The 13,805-nt window shown below is 40.0% G+C and overlaps 1 protein-coding gene across 4 annotated transcripts in view; it reads left to right on the forward strand.

Moving 5' to 3' along the window:
- ADGRV1 (adhesion G protein-coupled receptor V1) overlaps positions 1-13,805 on the forward strand; it is a 247,800-nt gene that overhangs the window by 3,537 nt on the left and 230,458 nt on the right. For 3 of the 4 annotated variants that reach the window (XM_082191331.1, XM_082191333.1, XM_082191334.1), the window contains exons 2-6: positions 6,499-6,683; positions 7,150-7,299; positions 9,085-9,180; positions 10,616-10,720; positions 12,030-12,143. In XM_082191331.1, coding sequence (XP_082047457.1) covers positions 6,499-6,683; positions 7,150-7,299; positions 9,085-9,180; positions 10,616-10,720; positions 12,030-12,143 — 650 coding nt within the window. Of the gene's footprint in view, positions 1-6,498; positions 6,684-7,149; positions 7,300-9,084; positions 9,181-9,632; positions 9,711-10,615; positions 10,721-12,029; positions 12,144-13,805 lie in introns of those variants that run through there. The other variant, XM_082191332.1, reaches the window with a different exon arrangement.

Genomic DNA, 13,805 nt, shown 5'->3' on the forward strand with positions numbered 1-13,805 from the left:
ATCTGCTATAGATTTGGCAGACCAAAGCAATCTGAAGTATCGGTCAGAGCTTTCTCACATGTTTGAAAGTTGAGGGAAGGGACTACCTTTCTGAATAGATTTTGAATCCTTCTCAGTAAGACAATGGTGCAGAGAAGTGGGGGGAGAAAAATGCATGTAATTCCCATGAAGCCAGAGCCACACTGTCTGCCCTTAGCGGTCCTGAAAGGCAATTAGCATTTCAACCAGCCAATTTGGTTACATGCAATGAAGTACTTGGGGGTTTGTAATTTGCTTTCCTCAGCTTGGTGCTGTTGAGAACTAACCCTTGTGTAATCCTCTCAAAGTACTTTTCTTTCCAGCATGGTTATTGTTGCCGGTCTGAAATAACTCTAATCAACAAAGAGGGTTCCTTGTCTTGAACTCTAGGGGTGCCATGGGGCTGGGAAAGCAAAATACTTAACTAATAAGTGAATGATTACAATGATTAAATAGTGGTTATTAAATGGTGGCTTAATAAAGCTTTTAAAAAAATCAGTACTCAGGGCAAGATAATAATGGGGATGTCTTCCAGTCACATTTTTTCAAGTCTGTATTTCCTTTAGTCAGTATCTGGTCAGGATGCTGTGCTCTTGAGACTTCAAATCAGAACTGGACAAATGTGGAAATGTCCTTTGTACAGGAGATAAGAGAAGAGGCAAATATCTACTTTCATCAAAAGGATGGAAACGTAGAATAGATTTCTGTGAGTGCATTCTATGAAAATCGGGAAGGAATATTTTTTGTACAATGAAAGCATGATTGAAACAATGAATAAAAATGGATATGCTACTGTAATGTTGAGTAACCCTAGAACTCTCAAATACAATTGTATGGTATTTAAAATAAAATTGTATGCTGCCAGACTAGGCTGAGTAATGTAGTGTGATGTTTGGTAAGCGCATGAATATACAGGGTGGTTTTTATGTGTTTGTTCCTTTGGAAGGAGCCACCATGCCGAGTAATATTAATTCTTTTGAAAGTTAATCCTGTGCTGTGTTCTTCTGGTGCATAAATTCCTATGTTGTGCAGGATCACTGCACAAAGTGGTTTGGTTTTTTGTTTTTTTGGAGTGGTACTGTAGTCTCCTTTTGCCCATCCTAAGGTGAAGTCTTACAACTGCTGGAAAGTGTAGTAATCCCAAGGGTATCCCCACCACACATTTTAGCAGCAGAGGAGAGCCAGAGAGATCTGCCTGATTTATCTCACAAGGGATGCCACAGCAGTCTCTGCAGGTACAGCCTCAGAGGAGCTGGAATGGCTAAAAAGCAGGGTATAAATATGCTGAGTAAGTACATTTACAGTACAATGCTGCCTAGTGTTAAACTTTCCTTATACAGTGGTACCTTGGGTTACATACACTTCAGGTTACATACGCTTCAGGTTACAGACTCTGCTAACCCAGAAATAGTGCTTCGGGTTAAGAACTTTGCTTCAGGATGAGAACAGAAATTGTGCTCCGGCAGCGCGGCGGCAGCGGGAGGCCCCAATAGCTAAAGTGGTGCTTCAGGTTAAGAACAGTTTCAGGTTAAGAACGGACCTCCGGAACGAATTAAGTACTTAACCCGAGGTACCACTGTAGAAGCTAGAATAGCACATGCCTCTGAATGAGGCAGAATTATTGTATTCTGTTATAAGCAAATCTGTTGAAATTGTGACAGAACAGAAGTAGCCATCAAAAACTGTTTCCATTCCTGGACTTTCAATTCTGCTGTAATCCATAAAACAAGTTTTTATTTCAGCCACATTTTATCAACTACTAATTGGACAGTCATGGATGGCTAATGTGAATGGTGTGTTATTTTTCTCATTCGAAAACATAGTTACTTCCACCTTCATGAAAAAGCTGCAACACAGACACAGTCAGTTGTTATCTAATGTTAACAAGAGTACATGATTTCAAACAGTTCATATCAGCTTTTATATATCTCCATCCAGCTGTTATTTGAGACTCCTGATATAATGTTTTCAACTGAGGGTGAGAAAGCTTATGCCCTATAACCACATATGTAGTGGTTAACAGTGGGAACTATGAAGGCTTCTGTGTTTGCAGTTTGCAATGTGTGAAGTCATCTTTCATCAAGTCAGCTGACTATGACAAATGCCTACGAAAATAATGTCCATAATATACAGTGAGGTGTTAAATTATAAAACTTATGTAATTTTGACCTGAGCATTTGAAACCTGCATTTTGGGAGGGACATTTGGATTTTGTTTTTTGCTTCATTTCCCTTGCAGTTATAATGGAAGGAGTCATCCTTTGCACCTAGTTCAGTATTGTTTATTTTTGTTTTGTTCAAGTGAAAAAGCTGAAGGTGGTCTAGAAAAAAGACACATGGTTTTCCATGGACAATCCTGCGGGTGAATGAGAGAGTCTGCAGCCTGTGCTGGTCTTGCAATTGCTCCTGTCAGCCACATGGATGGGTATTTTGCTTATTTATGTTATATATGTTCAGCCCTTCAACCCAAAGGTTCCTAGGGTGGCTAGGGGATCAGTACAGTTACTTAAATCACAGAAGGGGACTGGATCGGGCTGGTGGCCTGGATCCTGATATCTCCCAACTCCAGTGGACTACTTTGACAGGTGGGTGGTACACCCCCTGTCAATCACCTGACATCACCATGATTTCACCCTGCATAGTGGAAAGGAAGCATTTCCCTATACACTTCTGACCAGCAGTGGCTGCAGATCCCTCTTCTTTTGCCAGGCTGTTTGACTTCATGGGCTCGTATTTAAAAAACAACAACAACTGTTTTAATGTACTGTATTTCAAATTGTTATGATCCGCCCTGGGCCTTGGGAATGAAAGACAGGTAATAAATCACCTTATTACTACTACTACTACTACTAGTTCTACCCTGTTGGGTCTCTGTGTGCAATAGGTTGGTTTTTATTTCCACTGTGCGAGACCCTACTTTGCATCATAACCATTCGCTAATATAAGCAAAAGTAAAAAGGTGCCGTCAGAGTCAGGGCAGTGTCAAACCTTAGAGCAGAGGTGGGTGCCTTTAGTCCTTCAGATGGTGTTTGACCCAATTCTGATCAATCCCTGCTAGCATGGCTAATTAGCTGGGATATTGGGAGTTGTAGGCCAGTAACAGCTGGAGAGCCGCTCTTTCTCTAGTCCTGCTCTAGAGCATGATGGAATGTTGAGTGATAGACATAAGGGACTTGCACAATGTACATTATTTCTGAAGAGCATTGCACTAGTTCCAGTCCATAATTGCAGAAACAATTTTCATCATTCATCATGGTAATTTTCTGCTGGGGTGAGTTAATCATGATATTACTGGGTGCAACAGAGAGTTCTAAATCTTATGAATCTATCCTTCTTCTTCCTCAAGCAACGCTTTTGTAGTTTGTCCTTTAGCGAATGCTGAATGAGTCGATACGTTCTCTTTCATAAATGACATACACAAATTGTGAATTGTTTGGGAAATCAACTAAATCTATTCTTTGGATTGAATAGTGCAACCTAATTGTTAATAACAGTGACAGCATTGAACATTCTGTTCCAGGGGACAGCTACTATTAAAATAAGAATGAAGTTCTGTGTATTTAATATGCCATTAATGACCAAATCAAAGCTTAATATGAACCAGTGTTACTCTCAGAACCTTTTTTTTAAAAAAAAAATAAATCAGAGAGATTCTCTTTGGAATATGTGACATGCTGGGTGCAGGGGGATGGTAATAATGAAACACTATGCCTGTTTTCTGCCAAAGGAGACATAAAAAATTCTAAGAAATGTATTTCATGCTTAGACTGAAATAAGTCCCACTGAGGGACTCAGCTACAAAATTAGAAGCATTGTTTTACATCCTCCATGAGAAAAGTTGTTGCAAGATAATTTTTATTTTAATATCTGTTCTCAGTTCATTCGAAGGTAAACAGTGCATGTAAAAATGGAGATAGTTATTATTTTCATTTCAAAGAACAGAATTGTGTATATGAATTAATTTATATGCTTAACTATTTTATGATATTGGGTGACACTTGCAAGACATTTTTCTATTTGTCCAAATGTTATTTTTAAAAACATCCCTGGCTAAAATGATTTTGTGAGGCAATTGTTTGAAAGGTTGTTTTAATATACTTTTTTGTAAAAGCAATTTATTGTACAAATAGATGTAATAAGGAAGAATTCTTGCTAGGTGAATAATTGATGATATGATTATGAGACTTCTCTTGTTCCACAGGAGTAACTTTATAGTTTCAGAATGCCCCTTAGCAGAGGTAATAGAATTCAAGTAACTCTAAACGCTGTTACCTTGCTCCATAAGGATCATATTTTCGGGATTATTTACTTGAGGCACACACCGTGGGAAGATGCTTGCTTAGTCTATACCAAGGTAACTGCCATAGTTAAAAGGTCAACAGCACCCTTAGTTCATAATGGATCACGCCTGTATTTGTAAAGCGAGAGGTTGGTTCAGAGTTTACAAAAAGTACGCAAAGATGTTCATGTTGAAGTTGTACACTTGGTAAAACATTTGTGCTCTGGGGGCAGAACCAATATGGCAAGTTTGAAATAAGCTACATTTATTAACACTCATTAAAACGATATACTGAGGATTTCAGTTCCAGCAAAACTATCAGGATTGTTTTGATTTCCCCTCCCCCTTTTTAATCGTGTTATTTGCTTTCTAACTTGTCCTGATTCATCTCCTCAAAATATTGCATTCTAAAATTGTTGAGTACTAATGAGCATCGATTCTAAAGCATCATACCCTCTTGAGGAGTCATAGAAACAACTAGGTTGATGTGACCAGTTGGTCTAGCATTGCATCTCAGACTGCGTTGCTTCCCAGTGTTGTACAAATAGAGATTAGAAGTATACTCCCAGATATTTATTTACTCCCCACACCACCACTGTGAGCCCCCCCCCCCGATCATCAAGCACTCTCCAATATAATTTTTTACATTGCTCAGCCCGGATGCTGAGGTTCAGCTCCAAGGGCCGTCTGGCAATTTCCCCAATTGTGAGAAGTGAAGTTACAGGGAACCAGGCAGAGGGCCTTCTCAGTAGTGGCATCCACCCTGTGGAACACCCTCCCATCACATGTCAAACTGATAAACAACTATATGATTTTTAGAAGTCATCTGAATGCAGTCCTGTTCAGGGACGTTTTTAATGGCTGATGTTTTATTGTGTTTTTAATATTTTGCTGGGAGTTGCCCTGAGTGGGCAGCATATACATCCAGTGGCGTAGCGTGGGTTGTCAGCACCTGGGGCAAGGCAAGTAATTTGTGCCCCCTAACCCGTGATGTTGCGCCCCCCCAGATGTTGCACCCGGTGTGGCCGGCCCCTCCTGCACCCCCCACGCTACGCCACTGTATACATCCATCCACCCATCCCCTACTGTCCCTTTTACATGTTGGGAGCATCACTGGGGGAGGCTACTTATCTAACACAGGGTAAGGTAAAAGGGACTCTGCTATGGATATGCCCTCTAAATGCATGGGTGTTGGGGAAGTGATTGTGTGTTGTGGGGATCAGATCAGTAGATGCAGCCCTTCTCTCCCCCTCATGCAGTTGTTTGAAGGACAGTGCCCAAGTAGGGCTTAGGTCTACCACTGATCAATTTTATTTTCTTGCTTATTTGGAGCATTTCGACACACCTTAGCTCCTTGCTATGTGTGCATTGGATTCCAGGTTTAGGCTGCATACTATGCTCACTCAGTAGGACTTCTTTTTGTGTAGATATACATAGGACTGTGCTGTTAGTGGCTTAACTGTAACCTGTGTGTATATAAAAAAACTGCAACAATTGGTTTAGATCCTTGCTGTTGTTGATTTGTAGCGTTTTACTCTGCAGAATTTCTAGTATGCTAGTGTAACATGCAGTCAAGAGTGTGGACTTCTCATTGTCATCCCAGAGAGACTTTGGCTGTGTACACATTACCAGCTTAAGTGCAGCTAGGTGGTTCTTTTCCTCAGTTCAAATTGAGGGTGGCTTAAGGGGAAATGTGTCCAACAACAATATTTTATAATAAATAGCAAGAAAGATATGGATTGTGGCTAACTGCTGTGTATACACTGCTTCCCCAAACAGCAGTTAGGTCACAGTAATGGGAGTGTGTAAACAGCCTTTGTGGCTGTGAGTGGACACCCACAGAGGGCAAGCTGTTTTCAAGGAACTAAGCCCATAAATTGACATTCGCTTTTCTTTTGCCTTTTTTGGTGTTGGGTAGAACCCTGAAGTTTCTCAGTCAGAACTGCAAGCTTTTGCAAAGCTCCTTTGTAATGCTGTTTTTAAATGAGCTGCACCAGAAGTGCTCGAATGTCCAGCACACCTCAGGATATGTTTTAGTCAGGAAATCTCAGTAGTTGCTGTCAAGTCCAGAGATGTCCGGGGAAACTGGCCAGAATGGAAGCACAAATATGACTTCAGTAGGCCCGTTAGTTTTGCCTTGTCGAAGCATGATGTGAAAACACTTATCATATCCACATTTGTGTTTCTGTCCTTTCTTTTCAGGGATGCCCTCTGCCTGTTCACTAGTTACATTCCTTTTAGCACTTTCCACCAGTTTCATCTCTGGAGAAACAGAAGTAAAGTTCACCGGACAAACAGAATTTATTGTTAATGAAACATCTACCACAGTTATACGTCTAGTTATTGAACGAACAGGGGAACCAGTGAATGTTACAGCAATTGTAGCGGTAAGAAACGTTGCTAATCTGCTTTTTCGTTATGTCAAAGTTATACACTGAGCATTAGCTACAATGAAAACAAACAAACAAACCAGATGAGTGTTTTGGGATGGAGCGGGCATATACATTTGTTCTTGGAAAACTGGGGAGAAAATTGGTTCCTTACTAGATTGAAGACCAGCACAAACACCATATGTTCTACCCCACAGCTGGAGGCAGTATACCTCTGATTGCCAATTGCTGAGAATTGCAGGTGGGGAGAATTATGTTGCAGTCAGGTTCTGTTGGCAGGCTTCCCATAGGCATCTGGTTGGCTTCAGACTAGATGGGCCATTGGCTTGATCCAGCAGGCACTTCTTGCAATCTTACATAGGAAATGTACTATTGCAGCAATAAAGTTGCTTGTTTTAATAATGGCACAGGATATGTATTGGAGCAGAAGTATTTAATTGTTTCTCTTGTGTGCAAATTGCAGATTCATGGTGAAAATACAGGTGACTTTTTTGACACCTACGCAGCAGCATACATATCTGAGGCAGAAACAAAGCGAACTGTGTACATTTCTGTGTGTGACGATGACCTTCCGGAGGCTGATGAGACATTCATATTTTATTTGACATTACAGGTAGGCACTAATTTTTCTGACTAAGCTGAGGTACATGTGTGGCCTTAGTGGAAGAAGAGCTGCTCTTTCCCATGTTGTTGGTCTAGGCCAGCCATCACCATCCTGAGGCCCTCCACGTGTTTTGAACTATAGCTCTTAGTGCCAGACAGTTCCTGATGAGAGTTGTAGTCCAAAACAGTTTAAGGGCTCCTGGATAGCAAAGACTGATTGAGCAAAGGTTCTTCAACATTTTAGGTATGCTTCAATGTTTTAAAACTTTGGTTAGGTTTTGAAGTGAAAGGAAGAAGGCAATACATCCATATAAAGAGTTGGGGAACAAGGCAACAAGCTTCACATCTGAAAATATAGGCTTTAGTGAAGGGGCAGGATCCATTAAAATGTAAATAAATAATCTAAAACATATACATAATGACTCCTGGAATTATTTTTGAATACTGTTGTGATTTTCATGAAATGCATCAGCAAGTAGAGCTGTTTAAAAGTTAGTTTTCAGATACTTGCCATCTGTAAACTTATCAGTCACTACTGACTAGACACAGTTCTCCTTCCCTTGTAGTCTGGTCTTCCTTTTAAAAGAGTCATTCATTATTTTGTTAGGAGAAATGGTTATTTGATATTTTTGTGTTTGAACTTGTAATAATGTCTTTCATTTATTATTGATGATTGGCATTTTATGGGCGAGCCTCTGAACATTCACATTATTTCCAGCCACGTTCTCTAGGAGTTGTTCCCGGGCTCTTCTAAGCAAATAATTTCAGTATAGAAGCACATATTGTATAGCAGCTTAAAATTGCAGAAATGTCCTTCTAAATTAACACATGAACTATAAACTCTGAGAGCAAGACGGGCCTTCTGCTATAGTTGTAAAGTTGCAATTAAAATATTGTATGTTGAGTCTGTTAAATTCATTGAGTTATATTGTGCTTATGGTGGTGAAATCTCAAACTGGCTGAGATGGTGTGATGTCACGGACTGTTCACAAATGGCTTAGGGAAATTTTCAGTAGTGGAATGTACTTGTTGAGAAGCAAATAAAAAGTTGTTTTCCTGGGGGAGCAGGTAGGAGGAGCTGTGTGGGGCAGGCTGAGGATGTTGCTAAGAGGATCATCTTGGTCAGTTTTAGAATACTTCTTCCTTCTTGTCCCCCCCCCCCGCCTTTTCCCTGTTGTTCGGATTTGCATTTTCAATGAAGATAGGTCCCTGAGACAGCTTCTGCTATATTTCAAACATGGAAGCAATCTTCATTGTTTTCTCATTTGTCTTCTCTCCCCTGTCCACTGTGCATTACAAATAGCAAGTCCTTGTGATTTATGAATACTGTACAGTGAACATGTTATACAAAGATTTTTCATAATGTCAGTGTTCCTTTGTTTTATTCTGGTTCAAGATCATCACCAATGGACCTAAAAAGATCCCCAAACTCCAGATTCTTGGGTGAGGGTGGGGAACAGATGCTTCTCATGTAGCTCCTTATTGCTATGGCATTATTAATATTGTCAAGCTATGATTAATGATCTCCGAAGTTTGTGTCAAACACTTTGTTGTTTAACCAGACTGTGTCTATAGAATTTGTATCCCATGAAAAGTTAGTGCTTTTGGAGCATTCAGTTGACTTGAATACCTTTCCTTGGAATGTGTCATTAAAGAGAAATTCCTTTACCCTGAAAATAAACACTTTATTGAATACAGGGCCTTACTGAAACCTCCTTCCACCATGTATAGATTGACTGGTCCATTTACAGTGCACCGTTTTAATTTTCCATATTGTGTGCCTTGTTTGTTCTAGAATCCACCTCCAGGAGTAAAGCTTGGGTTGCCCAGAGCTGTATCTGTAACTATTTTATCAAACGACAATGCCTTTGGAATCATTTCTTTTGATATGGTATGTTTTCATCTTCTGTACCTTTTGTTATTTGAAATTGAATGATAGGGATATTTATCAGATGAACAATATAGACGTCAGTGGGGAAATGGACATCTTCCTGGGCACCTGTGACATAGTGGTTAATGAGTGAGAGTTCAGCTCTCTCCACAGGCATAAATGCCATAGGTTCCTTTAGATAAACTACTTTCTTTCATCTGTGGTTCCTTTACCTTAACCCCATTCTGCCTCATCATAATCGGTTCAAGAAATCCATCCAGTGAAAGGCTTTGAGGCTGCTCAAGTGATCAGCACATTTAAAAGCCCTTGGTGTGAAGACGTTACTTTTGCTGAGCAGGTTGTAGAGTTGTGTCAAAGCAGCCTGTGTGTGGACTCTGGCTTGTTGGGCTCATTATGACCTCATAGACTGTGACATTAGAGATGAGCCAGTGGCAACCATGGAGTTTGACACTTGGGTAGGAGATCAGAGAGCCTAATGCATTCCTAAATAAGCTGAAAAAAGTGATCAAGTATTGACTTAAGAGGAAATGGTAATAGGACAAAAAAAGTTGTACAGTCCTTTCTGGGGCCATTTATCACTTAAGGTTTAGACAAATGAAGAATAGTGTGTTGTACTACTACTTGGAAGAAAGCACTAAGATTATTGTGAAAATGTTCTCGGTGAGCGTCCTAATCAGTGAAATAATTGTGGGTGAGTTGTTGTAGTTTTTAAAAAATATTATTTTATCAAGGCAAGTAAGATAGCAAAGACAAACAGAATACAGAGGGAACAGAGAAGGGAGGCAGATAATTTGAAGACACAGTCTGCCATACTGACATCCTCAGCTAGCCTATAGGTATGATAACAACAACAACAACTGACCTTACAGGGCAAATTTACCTGTTGTGCCCATTGGTTGGAGGTGAAGAGAAATAAAGACTGAGTTAAAAATTGAGAGTGTGAGTTTGGCTCATTATCTGTATAATCATTTTTAAAAGACAAGATTTTGGAAATCTGCTTGCCCATATCTCTTGAAATTTGGATGTCAAATTTGGTGCTGCTTTCAGTAAAATTCTTTAGCAAAACTTTCAGCTGTTGTTGTAATGTGACTAGATTAGCTGAACATCTATTTTAATAAGTTCAAAAAGCAATATAAACAATGTAACACAAAAGCCTTTTAATTGGCTTGTAGTGGCCAAAATGTTTAAATTGAGGATACACATTTCCATATTCGTTCAAAACAAAATATTTATCTCTGTTGTTTTCCATGCCTTTGGTTGCTGGGAAATGAAATGCTATCAGTGGATCACTTCACAAATTGGATTAACTTGTCTCTAGGAGTTTGCATTTCTATGGTAACAGCCCTTTGTACATTCTGTAGTTGGGATATTTTATCAGTACCTGATTGTCTGTTTCTCCTCTGTCCCCTCCCTCCCTCCCTCCCTCCCATTTTAGCCTGCCTTAATCACACTTAGTGAGCCCAAAGGTAGGAATGAATCTGTGCCTCTCACTCTAGTTCGGGAGAAAGGTACCTATGGAACTGTGACTGTGATTTATGTGGTAAGTATGTTGAAATAACTACCCTTAAAAGATTTTTTTAAGTGAAACTGGTGAGTCTTGGAATTGTAAATAAATATAGCCTCTCTGAAATGACTTTTCTAATTGTTTATAAGTTTGTAGTTAGATAATTGAGAGCTAAGGTGTGATCTGGCCCCATGATCTCCCTAGTGGTGGCTTGTGATAAGGACCTTAAGCCAGGAATGCAGGACACCTAAAATCTAAGAGAGGATAAAGATCTGTGGAGGATAAAGAATTCCTGTTATATCTGGGAGCTGCAAGCTCAGAGCTCTGAATTAACTCATTGAATACCTAAACCTATTCACTCACCTTGGATACCTGCTGGAGAAGACAGGATGCAGTTTGAAGCCATCTGTGGTGTCATATTGCATAACCCTAAGCTAGAACACTACTCTGTAGATTTCCCTGCAGCTTTGCTTGAGAGACCAGGCTCTGACAGTCATAAAGCTATGCTTTGGAATACAAGGGGTCAATTGCACTGCAGACCTTTTAAGCTCAGCAACTTCTGCCAGGGTATTCCCTGCCCTTGCAAAGCCTGTCTCTTTACTCTGATATCTGAAGCTTGTTACCCATTGGTCAACAGCTGCTTCAAGATCAGTACTCTCCATGCTTTTCTTAGTGCCCCAAAGGTTCAACAACCTGGCTTGAACAGGGCAGTTATGGTATGTAAAATTTTGAATGAGCCTGATTTATTGCCACTTTCCTCCCCATAAGATAAATGAGAAGTATAATTACAAGTTTCTCAATCCTGAGAACAAGACTTTCCTCCCTATGAGATAAATGAGATGTAAAATTCCAAGTTTCTCAATCCTGAGAACAAGACTAGTCCTATAAAATAGGCATACTTTGGGAAGTATAAGATTTATTAAAGTTCAAACAAACAATATAAACAAACACATTCCTCTGTTTAGATTCAATTGCCAAATGCAGCCGCCATAGCTTGTGTGGTTTGGTGGGTGGGGGTTACCATTATTTAAATCAGCGGTTCTCAACCTGTGGGTCCCCATATGTTGTTGGCCTACAACTCCCATCATCCCTGAGCTCTGGCCTTGCTAGCTAGGGATGATGGGGGTTGTAGTTCAACAACATCTGGGGACCCACAGGTTGAGAAAGGCTGATTTATGTAATTGCCTTCTGAATTCTTATTGGTACTATGGGGAATGTTCTTTCATCTTGAATATCAGAAGATTATCCAGCTCTATCAAGGAGGTTTGCTTGCTTTTTAGAACTTATTACAAATGGTTGGAGGCACCATCTATGTTTGCTGAACAGGCACAATGTTTCTTCACAGGTAGAAGGTGGTCCAAATCCTGCTGAAGAAGACTTGAGCTCAGCAAGAGGAAATATCACCTTTCCTCCTGGAACAGCTGTATTGATTTTTAACTTAGTTGTTCTTGATGACCAGGTGAGAGCGCATATCAACAATTTTTGAAGGTTTTGATCTGTGTATCATGAGGTTGACATAAATAAGGCAAGATTGGCTGTCAGGAGTCCAGGTTCCCAGCTTGATAACACAGTAAGCGTAGGTAATTAAAAAGGAGGATTTATTGCAAAAACAAACAGATAGCATTATCACTTAAGATGACCCTTCTGAAGCTCCTTCCGGTTCTTACAGAATATATTGAACCATCGCCCCTTGTATTGTCTCTTGTATTGCTTCCTATCTAGCAGCATTCATAGACTCTTTGGACTTATTAGATTAGCTCCAACCTCTTCCTGTTGTGACAGACTGTCCCTGTGTTTGTTCGGTCTGTTTGAGCTTCCTGAGAGCTTTGGCTGTGTTCTTAGTTGTTCCCTTGGCAACCGGCATTCCAATGTCCAGAGGAGTCACCACTGTTTGCTGTGTTCTTTGCTCAGCCTGCGTCAAATCTAAACCTCTCTGTTCTGCAGAAGGCTGTAAAGTTCCACTAGGAGCTGGCACATTCCTGACATTGGTTCACCCTGGACTGGTGAACTTGAGTGCCTCTTACTCAGAATTACTATCACTGACAACAGTAGAAATACTAAAGAGATTTATTCTTTCTTTCTTTGATGGCTTGCCACTAGCTGCTGGAAACTTTTTTTTTAATTGATCAGACAGTCTTTTTGGTCTACAGAGGTGATTTGATTTCTTGTTGTTGGATGCTTCTTTTAGCTGATTGGTGTTTTTAACTACTTTTTAAACTAGCCTTTTTATGTCCTTTGCGAGCATCAACAAAGATATAGATAGAAGTGATCCAGTTGGGATTGTGTACTTAGACTTTCAAAATGTTTTTGACAGAGTACTTCATCAAAGACTCCTGAGTAAGTTCAGTAGTCCTGGGACTCAGTAGTGCTGATTAAGGAATGGGAAACAGAGTTGAAATAAATGGGCATTTTTCCCAGAGAGAGATGTAGGAAGTGGAGTTTCCCAAGAATCTGTTTTGGGACATTTGCTTCCTTACTTGCTCATGAATGATCTGAAGAAGTGTGAGCAGTGAGGTAGCAAAGTTTGCTGATGATACCAAATTGCTCAGGGTGGCATTGGTAATCTCACAGTTGCATAATTATATATACTTCTATTATGCTGCCTCTTCCTTGTCTTTTATCTGAACTGAAAAGTCCCCAGTGCTGTAACTTTTCCTCATGACATGAACAAAATTGATTGTGCTGAGAACTGGTGAGACTTAGATATTTCGTGGGCTCAGCTGAATTGGGAGTGCAAGTCAATGTCTGTTATGAAAGCATAAGCAGTACAAACAAGGAACAAAGTTGGCTGTGACTGCAAAGACAAGTTGAATGGCCACTCTTGAATGCAATCTCTGAGAGTGACCAATTAGCAGATGACTATGAAAGGAAATAAAAAGGTAAGGAGTTGGGACTTGGAGCCTCCTTTGGAAGTTCAAGGCAACAGCTTTGCCTCAAAAGGATTTACATGCTAAAAAAATTGAGTATTTGCCATCAGACTGTCTCTCAGGAGCAATTAACTGCTTTTGAGTCTCAAAATCCAGGAATAGGTGCTTGAGTTTATCAAGCCAATTCGCTCTGTGACAAAAATGACTAAGGAATTAATTCTTCTGTCAAGATTTTAAGGACAGAAGGTTTTTCT

Source organism: Podarcis vaucheri (genome assembly GCF_965113315.1).
Source record: "Podarcis vaucheri genome assembly, chromosome: 11".
NCBI lineage: Eukaryota > Metazoa > Chordata > Lepidosauria > Squamata > Lacertidae > Podarcis > Podarcis vaucheri.